The 15,330-nt window shown below is 57.4% G+C and overlaps 1 protein-coding gene across 15 annotated transcripts in view; it reads left to right on the forward strand.

Moving 5' to 3' along the window:
- The window catches only part of BIN1 (bridging integrator 1), a 54,930-nt gene that overhangs the window by 17,417 nt on the left and 22,183 nt on the right, over positions 1–15,330 (forward strand). For 14 of the 15 annotated variants that reach the window (XM_068968218.1, XM_068968222.1, XM_068968220.1 and 11 more), the window contains exon 2: positions 10,559–10,639. In XM_068968218.1, the coding sequence (XP_068824319.1) occupies positions 10,559–10,639 (81 nt within the window). Of the gene's footprint in view, positions 1–5,450; positions 5,463–10,558; positions 10,640–15,330 lie in introns of those variants that run through there. The other variant, XM_068968232.1, reaches the window with a different exon arrangement.

The raw sequence follows: 15,330 nt of genomic DNA on the forward strand, positions 1-15,330 counted from the left end.
GAACATGAGGACTTGTGAAAAAAAAAGATTACTGTGGGATGAGGCCTTGGAGATTCAGGGTGGGTGGGACTTGGAAACATTTTTTTTTGTTTTATATTTCATTGCAAAAATCCTTGCAAACTTTGCATTCTGATACACAGTCTTTGTTGCTTATGGCACAAAAGTGGTTTCTTCACCAGTTAAGTCTTTGGAACACAGGTGGGGCAGGAATGTTTGAGTGGGCAGACATGCTGCCTGTCATCCCCGTTTAAGAATCAAAAGTCGAGGGAATTCCCTGGCACTCCCGTGGTTAAGACTGTCACTGCTCTGAGGGGCTGGGTTCGATCCCCGGTTAGGGAACTAAGATACCACAGACTGCGAGCTGCAGCCCCTGGCAGAAAAAAAGAATCATCAGTCGGGTCTGGGCGTTGAAATCCATCCCACTTGTGGTCCTTGTTCTGCCGCTCTTTAGCTGAGCTATCTCTCTGAACCTGTTTTTTCATCTGTAAAATAAGACCCAAAGTCACACCTTTGTGACTGGATGTCCTGGTGATATGAGCCCACCTGTAAGGGGGTGTCAAGGGTGCTGAGCCCCCTCAAGGTGAATCCTTGGTGCAGGCTCCCTGGGGTTGTGCCTTGCAGTGTGGTTTTTTGTGGAGCTTTGAAGGAGGAGCAGCGGCAATCCAAGGGGAGCTTTCACTGGCAGGTGGGTGGCTGAGAGGTGACATCTCATGGTGCGGGGTCCCCTCAAGAGTGTGAGCTGAGCTCAGAGCACTTCCCCAAGAGGAAGGTGGGATGACAGTCACCACCTTCTAGCCACCAGCCTGGGAAGATGGAGGTCCAAGGATGGGGGTGCAGAGGAATCAGGGGAGGGGTCTCTCTCTTGGGGACAGCCTTGTGTGTGTCCTGGATTAGGGAGAAGGATCTGAGTCAGAAGGTCCCCGTCTCCTCTGAGATGCTCTTGCCCAGAGCCGGCCCTTCCCGGGCCATGAGCCCGGCGGGTTCCCCTGGGAGCCTGTTGCTTTCTCTTTCTCTGGTTTTCTCTCCAGCTCCCTTCTGCATTCTGGACTCTTCTTCCGCAATGTCTCCTGGCCTCTACTCAGCTTCTTGCCTGGCTCTGTGGCTTCTGGACGGTTCCTGCCACCTTCCCACTGTGCTTGGAGTCAACCGAAGGGTCATGGGCAGGAGCCGTGTCAGGGAGCGTGTGTGTGTCTGTGCAGACAGGTCGGTGAGCACCAGCGTGTGGACACGTGAGGGTGCAGACGGGCCCACTTGGGGGGCCTACGTTGGGGGACATTCTTGCCTCCTGGGGGTGGAATGCTGTTCCTGGCTTTTGCCCAAGGCCAGCATTTTAACATTTATCTTTCTTAAAAAGTCACTGCCCTTTTGGGAAGTCGACAGGCTGAGTCTGACACCGCAGGAGGGCTGAGGAGTCTTATCGGCCAGGCCTCTTGCTGTGCCTTCTGGAAGCCCTGTGTTCTGGGCTCTGCTCCCGGGCAGAAGAAGCCTGAGCTGCTTCTCCCCACTGCCGTTCACAACTGGGCCAGGGAGGCCAGGCCCCTCAATCTAGCCCCTCTCTGCCCGGTCCCCTCTCAACGCCAGGGCACAGCGACAGCTCCCAGGCTACAAACTGTGTCCCCCTGGCCACCAGATCGCCAGTCTCAGGCGTAAGTACTGTGGCTCTGGTGGCAGAAACATCCAGCATGTCCGTGTGCGTGAGCTCGTGGGCCCTCAGAGGGAGAGGCAGAGTTTTCCTGGTTGGATGACAAGGTGAAGCTGCCCCCCCGGTGCAGTGACTAGCCAGGCTGTGGGCAACAGCTGTACCCCAAGAGTGGCATTCAGTGAAAAGGGCCTCGGAGCCAGGAGCCCTGGGCCCTGTCCTGGCCTGTCCACAGCCTCTTCACTCGAAATGGGGGTGCCAAGGCCTGCTGGAGGAAGAGGCCCAGGGACCCAGACTGCAGCTTAGTGCCCAGAGGGGGTCAGCCAGGCCAGCCGCCTGGGCCAGAGGCCCCTCTGCATCCCCAGGGATCAGTCAGCGGGTGGTGTGGCCTCAACCGTGACCCAGTGACGGACCCAGCGGGCAGCTGCTAGGGCCCTGAGTCCAGCCCACTTGCCACAGCAGACGAGATCTGAGCCACACTTGCTCGGCGACCACAAAGCTACCAGACTCTCCTGGGGTTGAGCGGTGGCCAAATTCCTTCCTTTTCTCATTTCTAAAGTAGGGGTGAGAATACTCAGAGGAGGCCAGGCATAAAAACGGCAAGAAAGGACTAGGACTGAGATGCCCAGAAGCAGTGAGCACACCTCTCCTTGAAGGGAACCCGAGCTTCTTTGGGAAAGGGCTGATTGTAGGCCCAGGGCAGGGACATACCCCCCTGAGCATGGAACATGTCACAGTGTGAGGAAACAAGGACATGCCCAAAGACTAGTGGAGGCACCTCCTCAGGCTCCCACTGGCCAAATTTAGGACAGTTTGAACATCAAAAAGAATAATGATAGTAATAGGCTATAAAACATTGAATGCAAAATGGAGGCAAGAGTCCATAATGATGTCGCTATAAAGACATGACCTGTATAGAACACCAGGTAATATGGAGGAGGGTAGAGGCCCTCAATAACAGTTAGTCCCGGCAGAGATGAGAGATGCGGAGCCTCTCAGACTTTCATTTGCACACAGGGCATAAGGGGTCTTGTCAAAACGCATTGTCAAATCCAACAGTTCCAGGGCAGAGCCTGAAATTCTGCATTTCTGCCAGATGACCAAAGGGCTGTGATGCTGTTGGTTCATGGACCCCACTTTGAGTAGTAGAGTATTAAAGGGACATAAAGGCATCAGGTAAAAAGTTACTGGCTGTAAACATTCATGCAGGGATGATGTATCGACCCTCAGATGACTAGTTAATTACCTAGAGGAAAGTCACCTTAGTCACACCAGAGGTCTGGCAAACACTGCCCAACCTGTGCATGTGGTCAAGCTCAGCGCCGGAAGCAGGAGACGCCCCGAGGTGATGCTGTTGAAGGACACGTTGCCTCTGTAGTATGCTTGCCAAAACGATGTTTAATCTGGACTCAATCACGAGGAAGTGAGCAGATGAACCTAGAGTGTAGGTCATGCTCCACGGGACTGGTTTGCATGCTTAAAAAAATGTCTGTTTGGCACAGGGTCCGATACTCAGTATTTTGTAATAACCTATAAGGAAAAGAATCTGAGAAAGAATATATATATCTCTTACAACTGAATCACTTTGCTGTACACCTGAAACTAACGCAACATTGTAAGTCAACTTGGCTCCAGTAAAAAACTGTCAATACAGTGAAAGAGAACCAAAATGCACAGTGAATAGGTGTGGGGAGTATTCTGGATTGAAGGAGACAGGAGACGCGACGACAACCCAGTGCAGTGCGTATGCCAAGTGAAGGAAGTCGGAAAGGAAGGTGAATGCCGTGTGACATCACCCACATGGGATTTGAAAGAAGGTGCAAACGAACCCACCTGTGAAACAGAAACAGGCTCAGAGAGCAAACTCGTGGCTTCCGAGGGCGAGGGGCACGAGGGGGCGGTCCCCCGGGAGTTCGGGGTTAGCAGACCAACTCTAAGTAAACAATAAGATCCGACTGTATAGCGGAGGGCCATCCCTCAGTGGGTGGAGAATCTGCCTCTCATGGAGGAGCCACGAAAGACGCAGGTTTATCCCTGGGTTGGGACGATTGCCTGGAGAAGGACATGGCAACCCACTCCAGTATTCTTGCCTGGAGAATCCCATGGATGGAGGAGCCTGGTGGGCTACAGTCCACGGGGTCGCACAGAGGCAGACACGACTGAAGAGACTGGTCACGCATCCATGCACGTATAGCACAAGGAACTCTACACAGTATGTCGTGGTAGACCATGATGGAAAAGAGTATGAAAAGGAATATGTGGGTGTATGTATATATATATCGAATCATATATATATATATACACTGAATCATATATATGTTTGTATAACTGAATCACTTTACAGCAGAAACTAACTCAACATTGTAAATCAACCATTCTTGTTGTTCAGTAGCTCAGTCCTGTCCAACTCTTTGCAACCCTATGGACTGCAGCACGCCAGGCTCCTGTCCTTCACCATCTCCCGGAGCTTGTTCAAACTCATGTGCATTGAATCAGTGATGCCGTCCAACCATCTCGTCCTCTGTCGTCTCCTCCTCCTCCTCCCTTCAATCTCTCCCAGCATCAGAGTCTTTTCTAATGAGTCGGCTCTTTGCATCAGGTGGCCAAAGTATTGGAGTTACAGCTTCAGCATCAGTCTTTCAAATGAAAATTCAGGATTGATTTCCTTTAGGATTGAAGCAACTATATTTCAATTCAAAAAGCAGTGTGTGAACCACATTTGGATCCCAGATCAAAAAACAAATAACGCAAACATAAGGGAGATGGAGGGGACAAGTAGGCGTGTTTGCACGTGGACGTGTGCTGGATAATAGTAACAAGAGTAAACACTGGGTGCTCTCTGGCATTACGGGGGTTTAGGAGAATATTCTTATTCTTTGGAAATGTGCCAAAGTAGTTAGGCGTGAAGGACTGGGTTAAAGGTCATGATGTCTGCAGCTCCTTTCCAGGGGTTGGGCTCACATATAAACAAACGAACCAGACTATTTAAATAGAGAGAAAGTAAAGGTGGCCCCTGGTGACAGTTGGTGAGTTGAGGGCAGGACAGATGGCAGTCTATCGTACTATTCTTCCAACTTCTTTTGCAGTTTATAGGGTTTATATTTGAGACTAGAAGTTGGGGAGGGGGCCTATGCAATGTGGCAGTACCTGGTGGGCTGGGGCTTAACGCTCCCTACTCTCTCCTGGCTCTGCTGAGGCCCTGCCCGATTGGCTCCTGGGTTATTGGGAAGCTGGGAGGAGTGTGGGACTGAGTGTCCATCACGGGGGCCAGGTGCCTGGGCACCATATGGGCAGGAGGACCGTGAGGCCAGTTGTGAGCATAGCTCTCGGGCAAGGTGTGTGCGCGGGAGGGTTGAGCAGGTGGGCAGGAGACAGGGGGACCCCTCAGATGTCAGGGAGTGAGCCAGAGACCCTGAGGCCGTGGGCACTTGGGGCGGAGTGTCTTACCCTGGCATGTCTACCAGGGGAGGGGACAGCTCCAGTCACCAGCTGGCCTTTGGTCCAATTCTCATGGCCCCTTCTTGCCTCTTGAGGTGTCTCCCTCCAAATGTATCCCAGCTGTGTGACCCATGGGAAAGGCTAGCCTTCCACCTGCCCACCCATCACCCAGACAGTCTGTGTGTCTGTCCATGCGCCCCTGCCCACCTGGGAGCCTCTGTGAGCCTGTGAGGGCGTGCATCCTGTTGCTGTGGTCCCGACCGCAGGCTTTGTCGGCGGGGGAGGAGGAAGTACGACAGTGACGCCCAGCCGCCCGGCACAGCTCATTCTGCGACCAACCTCGACTGAGGCCGTGGCCTTGGAGTGCCGGGAGATGATGAGGAAGGTGAAGGCCCCCTGGGGTCTCAGCCGCTGGGTGGTGGGTGCTGGGGGAGCTGTCTGTGTGTGTGTGAGAAAGAGTGTGGACGGGGGTGCTGGGCATGCTCTGGATGGCGGGGGGGGTGGTCCTTCATCTCTGCTGGTCGCTAGAAGAGCTTTTCCTGTCTGGCCCAGAGCCTGGGGACTGGGGCTTCCCTCCTGGGCCTCCAGGCTCAGCTCTTTTCCCCAACCTTGGCTTCTAGAAAGTGCTTATTCTTACCTTGTGCCACATGCCCAGATGTGGGCATGTGTTCCCACACAGGTAGGGGGCTGCCATGCTCTGAGGGCAAAGAGGGGTCCCAGAGGGCTCCTGGGGTCAGCCTAGGGTTGAGGGCCTGTGGGCGTGCTCCCCTGCCCTTGCTGGCCCAGCTGGGGTGGCGTGGAGAGGGCCAGGTCTGCTGGGTGCCCCCCACCTCCAGTTTGGGTGGGTTTCTTCCAGTCCGGAGCTTGGGAGAAGCCCTTTGCCTGCTCCTGAGTGTGAGGCCCTAGGTGCCCTGATTTGCCTGTCGTCTGTCCCACGAAGGTAGAGACCGTAGCTGGGAGGAGGGGTGTGTGGGGTCTGTAAAGTGCTGTGCTGGGTGAGCAGTGAGTGATAACTTGCCCCTGTTTCGAAGGACACTAGCCCTGGGCGCCCTTTCTGGGTTTGGTGGCCGGGTGCGTAGCACAGCTGTGTGGAAGCTGTCCCCATGGGTGGCCTGTCCTCTGGCTCACTGGCTGGCCAGGAGCAGAGGAGCGGGCCTGGAAAGACCCCGCAGCCGAGGCCTGTGGGCTGTGGGAGAGGCTGGGGAGGGGCATGCAGGAAGCTGTCCCTGAGCCCTGGTACTCAGAGGTGCTCAGCCGTGTCCTGTGGGCCTCCTGCCCTGCCCCGGGAGGGCCCCCCGGCCCTGAGTCACAGCCCAGCCTCTGACAGGCTGGCCCGCAGATGTTGTCAGGAGGAGGCTCATTCTGCCACCAACTCCCCTCACTCGGCGCTGCTGGGGATTGGTCATACCGAGGTTTTCAGCCCCTCTCGGCCGTGGTTGCACTGAGGATGTGGTGATAGGAGCAGGGCCACCAATAAGGCTTCCTGGACTGCGCTGGGCTGGGGCTGAGCAGCTCCCACCTCGGTGTGGTGGGGCTGTGACCCGTCCCCTGTCACACTGTCCCTTTGTTTATCACGAGGGAGACAAGCGAGACTAGTGTGACTTAGGGGTGTTTGCCTCGCCCCCACGGATCTCTGTAGCCTCAGGCAGGGATCGGGAAGCCTACTGCCTCCAGGCCCCTCCTCACCTGACTCCTGCCCTGCCTCTGATACCTGGCTCAGCCGCCAGGCATCCCCTGAGCCCCGGCGGCCCTCCTGCTGCCCGCAGTGGCTGGCCGAGCCCCACGCAGGGTGGCCCCACGCACGGAGCATGGCCTCTGTGTCCCCCAGGCCTATGGCCAGGGCTCCCCTCTTGGCGTGGCGAGGGCTCTGAGCGTGTGTGTGTCCCAGGTGAGGGCCCTGGTGGCGGCTGGACAGAGCTGCCCTGGGGCCTGTGAGTGTGGGGACAGATCGCGCAGGGCTCAGCAGCTGTTAGGTGGCAGGGCAGGATAGGGTGTGGTCCGGGTGCCCCCGGGGCCAGTGGGAAAGGCCTCTTTCCCAGTGTCTGGGGTGCAGCAGGGGCCGTGCTCTGGAGGGTGGGAAACACGCAGCCGTCGGGGCTGTGGGGCTTCACTGCACCAAGTTTAGTCCCGGCCTCTGTCCTGGGGTGGGTGGTGCCCAGCTTGTTTCTCCCCGTAGCCGCACTGGGAGCTTCCCTGAGGACAGGGCCGCAGGGTGTGTGCCCTCCTCCTCCTTTCTGTGGCGCGAGGCAGGTACAGTGAGGAGGAAACAAGACACACACACTGAGCCTCCCCGTGCCATGGGTACGGTGGTCGCTCCCATGTCACAGGCGGGCACTGAGCTATCAGAGGCGAGGTGAGCAGCTGGCTGGAGCTCACGCAGAGCCGTGCTGGTCACCCCCCTCTGCAGCATCCTGCAGGCCCAGTGGGACCCACTGGAGCCAACTGATTCCTCGAGACCAGGCCTCAGATTCGTGTGAATGCCAGGTCTAACCCCTGATCCCAATGGCTACCTTCGTGGTGAGCTCTCTGCGTGTCAGGTCGAGTGTTCTCCATATAGACCCTCTCATCTTACGTAACAGGAAACTGAGAGACAGTCTCTTTTGTTCTAGGTCGTGCCTCTGACCTCAAAGTTCACAGCTCAGATGAGAGCGTGTTGTGTGTCGGCCCCGGGGTCAGCCCTGTTGGTGAGCTGGGGACACAGGAAGGCTGGACACTGGCCTCGACCCCAGGCTGTGCAGGCTTGGGTGGGGCCAGAGGCAGACCCCCAGGCAATGAGGAGAGCTGGACCCAGGCCCTAAGTAGTAGAGTTGGGGGAGGAGGGGGAGGGCAGCTTCGCAGAGGACGTGTCACCTGAGCGAGGTTTTGAAGGATGAACAGGAGTTGGCTGTGTCCACCTGCCTGCCTGTGTATTTGAGTACATAGTGTGCGTACTTGCCTTCTGTCTGGCATCTTGGGGTGCCATCCATCTGGACTAGGAGGGTGGGTTCATGTCAGGCCCGGCACTCAGCTGTGTAGAGACAGCTCTGAAAGCCCTGTACTTGAGTACCTGTTATAGGCTAGATATGGAGACGTGTTTCACGTAAGCCTTAAGGTGGGTGCTAATGTTCTATTTCTTGACAAGATGCTTGAGATTCAGAGAGACGGTAAGAGTCCCTTTTCTCAGGGTTCTTCTAACTGCCTGTCACTATGGCTGGCCTCTTTCTCGAGGCCTGAAGGTCTTACTGGTGGCTACAGCTGGCTGGTGAACCACACGGCTGTGTTTGATGCCTGGAGCCAGGTGTGGACACCTGGGGCCTTGGCCTCCTCGGCACCCCGACGGCAGGGAGGGGACTGGCAGTTCCTCTGATCGCGAGCGTCTCCGCAGGGAGAAGGAGAGGCAGCGGGTAGGTAGCGTCACCTCCCAGTCCTCCTGCCTGAGGGCCGGCCAGGCTCTGGTCCTGCTCCCTGGGAGCTTCTGGTTTGCTCCGGTGGGCCGTGCTGGCTTTTGGAAGTTCTTTCTTTCCCACCTGGCGGTCCATTTCTCTCCTTGGCGTGGATGGGGGTGAGCCACCTGCCCGTGCTCAGGGTCAAGTGGGCCAGGCACCCCCGAAGCTCCACCCTGTTCCCATGGGGCTGCCAAGGGAAGGGGGAGCCTGGATTGAGGGAAGGGCCCGTCTTCTTGCTCGTGGTTTGGTTTTGCTTTTCTGCTCAGCTCACTGTCACACTTGGCATCCGGTTGCCCTTGCCTGATGGACAGTGTCCTGACAGAGTTACTGGGGGCTGCTCCCCAATGTGCGCCGCTCCCCACCGCCTTTCCTCTCTATCCTTTGCGACCTCTGGTCACCTTGAGTGTCTTGAAATTCCCTGACGATGGACCTCATCTTTCTGGTCCTCCTGCGGCCCGCACTCCTCTCAGTCTGAGCTGCCACTTCTCCCAGGAAGTTTTCCTTGATTACCCAGGCTGGATACGATCTCATGTACTTCCCTCTGTCTTGGGAATGGACCCTTGTCTGATTGATCGGCTTCCCCAGCAGAGATGCCCAGGGCACAGAGCAAGTGCCTGGCAAGAGATGGCCGAATTCATTACATGATGAGAGAGAGGGTCAGAGAGCTGACTGGCCCACTGTGGCTCCTGGGCAGGTGTGGGAGGGGAGCAGGGCAGCGCAGGCCATCCTAGGGTCAGTCGGGGTTCAGGAGGGTCCCGGCTCTGTTTTGAGACTGGGCATTCCTCCGTCCAGGATCCTGACGTGGTGTTCCAACCCCGTCTGAGCTCACCCCTGCTGGGGGCTCACCTGTTTCTCTCCTCCACCTGCCGCCCCTGACCAGAGCCACCTCTTGCTTCTTACTCTTGCTGGTTGGGTCACTCTGTGCTGACCTTCATCTCCACGTTGTCCCTTCTGCTTCCTGTGGACGTGCCTGCCCAGGCCTGTGGAGGGGAGCCTCTGCCCCCCTCTCTCCCTGCACACTTCACCCTCTCTCTGCCTAATCTGTGCCCCATCTCTTAGTTTTCTCTGCTCGTCCCCTGTTGCCCTCACCCATCCTTGCTTCTTGCATTCCCTCTCTCTCTGACCGTAGAGAACTCTGGAGTTGGAGTCAGCGGGAGCTGGGAGCTGGGAGTCTGGGAGAACCTGGTGGGCCAGCCCTTCTGCTCGGGGCTTTCAGGCTCCCTGTCCACCTTCTTCTTTTTCTAGAGCTTTCTCCCTCTCCAGACTCTGGGTCTCTCTCTGCCTTCACCCACTCATCTCCCACCTGTGCCTGCCACGTCCTCTGTTTGACCCCACCAAGAAGGGACAGCTGTGACTCACCGAGGGGAGAGTCAGCCTCTGAGATGTCGGGAATAGGGTGTGTGTCTGTGAGCCCGTGTGTACGTGCTCTTGGGTGCCTCTGTGTGCGTGAATGTGTGTGTGCTAGTGTGAGTGCCAGGGGGTGGGAGGGCGTCTAGATACGGGCTAGAATGGGTCTCAACTGGAAATCTAGGCGGATTGGAAGCTGACTGCTAGTGACCCTCCGCCAGCTCTCTCTCCCCTCCTGGTCCTGGAGTGATTACCTCCCTCTGGGATTCGCTAGCAGTGGGCCCAAGAAATGGAGTCTTGTGGGGAGGTGGGGCCACCCCTGCCAGCCCCCTGGTGTTTGGCTCACTTTTCAGTTGCCAGGTTGGGGTGTAGCAGCCAGGGCTGTGGTGTATTACTAGCTGGGAGGGGCACCCAACCCCTCGTACTCCTGGTTTCCATCACTACAGCAAGCCTGTCCTGCGCACCCCCTCTTAACAGATGGGTGAGCCCTGAGGAGAGGAGGGAGAGATCTCAGTGCTGCCCTTGGGGGTCACAGCAACCACAAGCCCTCTGGTGGTCCCAGTGGCCTGGGCTGGGTGATCCTGGCCGTGGGCCTCCCAGAACCCCGCTGGGGTGGAGAGGAGTCTGTGGTGTTGGTGACCTGGTGCTCTTGGTTTGGCCACTTTCCTTCTCAGTGTAACATTCTTCCCTTCTCCCTCTGCCTTGGAAGGTCCTCCAGAAACTGGGCAAGGCGGATGAGACGAAGGATGAGCAGTTTGAACAGTGTGTTCAGAATTTCAACAAGCAGCTGGTGAGTATGGGTGGCCCTTGGCCTTCGGGAGCTTGTGAAGATGGAACTGTGGCTGCCAGGTGGGAAATGTCAAGAGATGCATTTGTGGAGTAGAGGAGCTTGAGAGGGGATCAGTGCGGGCTGGTGAGTCATGGAAGACTTCTTGGAGGAGGGGGCACTGGCGCTGGCTATGGACTAGGGGAAGGGGGGAGTGTGGGGGTTTACTTTAGGTAAGATGTAAGGTTGGGGCGGGGTGGGAGTGGGAGCGAGCGTCAGATCATGGCCAGATTCTGGACAACCTTGAATGTCCAGGCAGGTGGGCTCTCTAGAAGTGTCCTGTGAGGAGAGTGGCATCTGCAAGGTTTAACACGGGAGCGGAGCAGACTGGGTTTCATTGGGGACCCGCTGAGTGTCGACTGTGCTTGGCCGAGTGGCAGGCTCCAGGCCGGGCCATTTGTAGATGGCTTGCGGATCCCTCTGACACCCCTGTAAGTCAACTGGCACCACTGTTTCCCTTTCATAGATGAAGCAGTTGAGGCTTAGAGAAGTTGGTTAATCTGCCCAAGGCCTTGCAGCTTTGGGAGTGGATTCAGACTCATACTTCTCTGGTTCTAAAAACTGCAAGTGAGTTAAAGAGCACCTGTAGCATTTCGTTTTATAGACGAAGGGCTGGTGACAGAAGGGCCTTAATTATGTGGACAGCCTGGGGGCAGTGGTTATATCCAAGGGAGGACATTCTGACCCCAAAGGGCCCTAAATACCTTGACTGGGGGTTGTACCCGAGACATTCCCCCCTCAGATGTGCTAAGTCTAGAATAAGCCATTTTGCTGACTGTATCTGAAGATAGTAGAAGTTGGGAGTGAAATGACTCTGGTGATTCTCTCCTCCCGGGGAAAGGCCAAGGAAGCAGGGACAGAGAGCTGGGCCATGGCTCTGTGGCTTCTGTAGACCAGTCCCAGTGAGTGAAAGACAGGCATGGAGGCCAGAAGAGGCCACAGGAATGGGCATGGGTGTTGGCAGTGAGGTCAAGATCTAAGCTTTGCTAGGAAAGGGGCTGGTGGGCCTACACTGGGGGCTGGGAGGGACCAGGCCTCTTCCTACTCCTGGTCCACATCTGAGGCCTCAGAAAGCACAGAAGATACCCACCAATGCTTCTGTGGCTGGAAGGGAACCCCTGGGAGAAGGGCCCTCCTTTGAAAAACTCTGATAGCCCACTGGCCCGTGGCTGGGAGCAGCTGGGAGAGGACCGGAGAGCATGATGGTAGGAAGGCTGGGGAGCATGCTGAGAGAGGGCCGGGGAGTATGCTAGGAGAAGGCCGGGAGCATGCTGAGAGAGGGCCGGGGAGCATGCTGGGAGAAGGCCAGGGAGCATGCTGGGAGAAGGCCGGGGAGCATGCTGGGAGAGGGCCGGGGAGCATGCTGGGAGAGGGCCAGGGAGCATGCTGGGAGAAGGCCGGGGAGCATGCTGGGAGAAGGCCGGGGAGCCTTACTGGGAGAGGATCAGAGGGCATGCTGGGATAGGGCAAGTGTGCGTGCTGGGAGAGGGTAGGGGAACATGCTGGGAGAGGGCCCAGGGCCAAGTTGCCCTCACCTGCCAGAGAAGCTCAACTGAGGGGTTCCTCAGAGCAGGATGGGAAGCCCCCATGGCTACTTGTCCCCCGAGGCCAGTAATGGGAGGTGTTTCAAAGCCCATAGCAGAGACTGCTTGTTTGGCTCTGGGTGACCGCTCGCCCCTTGGGCCTCAGTTTTCTCACCTTCAAAGTGGAGGCTTGAAGAAGAACACCGAAGTCCCCTCTAGCTCCCTGGCTTTTGGCAGGCAGTCACTGATCCTTGCCCAGAGCAGCTGGGGAGTGAAGCTAGGGCTAAAGATAGCCAGTGCTTTGGGCTCGCTGGCTGTGGATACGCTGGTCATTTGAGCTGGTGCTCTGGGTGGTGTGGTCAGCTTCTCAGGGGCCGAGGGCAGAAGCAGGAGTGGGCAAATATGAGGTCTCGTTTGAGGTTCAGGGTAACCCTCCCTTAGGAGTTAGGGCAACTGGACAGTTCTGGATTTGGTTGGTGTGTGGGGGTGTCTGGGGCCTGGGGTGAGGTTCAGGATTTAGAAAGGGTCGCTAAGTGAGGATCACTCTTCTCAGGGAAGTGAATTCAGAAAGCTGCAGGGCGTGGGGAGCCCTGGGAAAGGCAAGGTGAAGCTTGGGCATGGGGAGCCCTGCTCTTCATCTGGAAACGCCAAGCCTAGTGGGCCAGCGTGAGTCGGGGCCAGGGATGGCGGGAATTTGGGCTTCAAGGACACGCGTCCCCCAGCTCTTCTTCTGGGGGTGGGCCCTAGGAGAGGAGGTGGGTCGCCTTGCTGCTGCCTGCTTTCACAGGGACCCAGTTTACATAGCCCCTCTGAGCCCACTCAACTTCAGGTTTGGCATCCCTGGCCCTGTCCTCTCTGTGAAGCCCTGGAGGGCTCACTCACACTCTCACCTACCCAAGTGCTTTAAATCCAGCTCAGATTCTTGGGAGCCATTCTGGGTCCTCCAGATGGCCCAGCCTCTTCCTCCTAGGGGACCGCCTGGACCTGGCTCCCCAGGGCTCAGAGTTGCTATTTGTCAATGAGATAGGGCAGGTCTGGTTCCTTCTCATTCTTCAGGGCCCACCCAGGGCTCTCCTCCAAGTGGGCATCCCCGGCTCTCACGTAGAGATCCTCTGGCACTGACTACAGAGGTGCAGGAGTCTGGCTGGAGCCAGAGGGGTCCATGCAGGGAGCGCTTCCCAGGAAGATGGGGGCTGATGTCAGGAAGTTGGGGGACAGCCTTTGGAGGGGTGTGGGGGGTGTGGAGTGCCTGCTGGCCGGCTTGTGGGGCCACACCTGGTGTTAGTCCTGGGCTGCCAGGAGAGCAGGCTGAGGGCAGTGGCTCCAGAACTTTCTCCTTCCCCCAGCTGCTCTGCAAGGCATATGGTTAGAGCTCAGGGATCTCCGGAGAGATGTTTCTCAGAGCCAGGGTGGAGGGTAGCCTGCCGCCAGGGCCGCCTGAGGAAGCAGCTGGCTGGGGGCCCCGGCGGGGGGGACGTCGACATTAGGGACCAGCTGCAGTTGGCACAGGGGAGGCAGGGCTCCGGGCATCCCTTGCACATCTGTGCCCAGTGTGCCTGCTCACAGCATGGCCTTGTTTGGGAAGCACAAGGGGCCCTGGTACAGCCTGAAGCCTGGGCAAGCACAGCAACCCGCCCTGTGGGTGACCCCTTTCTCTGGGTGCCTTGTAGACAGATGTTGGGGGACAGTGGGGAGGGGAGCAAGCTGATGAGGCTTGATGGGAAGAGAAGCTGGGTCTGGAAGATTCTGACATCGGATGAATACAAGAGCATCGCATCATAGGTACACTTAAATCCTCGTCTCTACCACCACCGCACTTAATTGCTAAGACTGGGGAAGCTACATGGGTTGTGGGGTAGACCCTTCCTCTTGCCCCCGTCTCGGGCCCACGCGTGACCCTGATGGGCTTCCAGGGAGGTGTGAGTGCTTGTGGGCTGGCCTTGATTTCCTACTCTAATCAGCATTGAACTTGGACGTTCGGGAGATTCCTACATGGCCAGCGTTGTATACTCCATGGGGACTGAAGGAGTTTGGGAGAGGGTCTCCGTTTTTAGTGTGATGCCCTGCAACCCTCTCTGTGTGGTGTCCCACGGCTGCATTCGTTGTAATGAATAGGCAGCTGCCTGTGTTCCTGGCCCTGTCAAGACCGATTCAGCAAACTGCAGCCCACGTGCCCGGGCCTTGGAGGTCCTCACCAGCTCTGCCTGCACCAGCGTGCCCCTGGGCAAGTCTCGGAGCCTCTCAGCTTCCTTTTCCTCAGGTGGCGCCTGGTATCGAGAGGCTATGTGTGGGATGTTCTGGCCCCAGTGAGGAACTGTTGCCCCAGTTCACTTCAGGGCAGGAGAGGGCTCTGGCCAGGAGGAGGGGCCCTGTTTGCAGGGGAGCAGGAGAGATCTGAGGGTGCTGCGGTGGGCCCATGCCTGGGGCCCGCATCCTGGCCTGCTCTCGGCAGGGGCATTGTTTGACTGACCGGGGTGGAGACCACTTTTGTCTCAGACAGGAGCTCCAGGCTGGCAGGTGGAGCTCTGCAGGGGCACAGGTCTCCTGGGACTACGGCTTGCTGCCGTGGTCTGTTTAGGCCTCCCTCAGAGAGCGGGACTTCCAAACAAGGTGTCCCTGAGGCATGGGCTGCTGGGGGCCCAGGAGGTCAGCCCCAGGCTCAGCCATTCACGGCCCTCCAGAGGGCTGGCTCCCTTGTGTGCCCCTCCGCACTCATCTGGTGCCCAGTGTAGAGCCCACCCCCCGAGGCTGCTCTTCATGGCCACCGTGAAGCCACTTCCGGCGCCTGCGATGTGCCGGGCGCCCTGCAGCTGCTCCGCGCGCATGTGCCTGCGGTCTCCAGGGCCAGGGTCATTTGACCTGGTTGACAGATGAGGAGACTGAGGCTCTGAGGGGTTCAGGAACTTTTTTAGGGTTACATGTCTAGTATGTAGAAGGAAATGGCAACCCACTCCAGTATTCTTGCCTGGAGAATTCCATTGACAGAGGAGCCTGGCGGGCTACAGTCCATGGGGTCGCACAGAGTTGGACACGGCTGAAGTGCCTGAACACACATGTGGCTAGTAAGGGCCAGAGCTGGGTCTCCACAGCCCCACAGCCTGTGTGTGCTTTCTCCTGCATTCCACACGGCTT

The sequence above is a fragment of the Capricornis sumatraensis genome, chromosome 3, assembly GCF_032405125.1.
Source record: "Capricornis sumatraensis isolate serow.1 chromosome 3, serow.2, whole genome shotgun sequence".
Classification (NCBI taxonomy): Eukaryota; Metazoa; Chordata; class Mammalia; order Artiodactyla; family Bovidae; genus Capricornis; species Capricornis sumatraensis.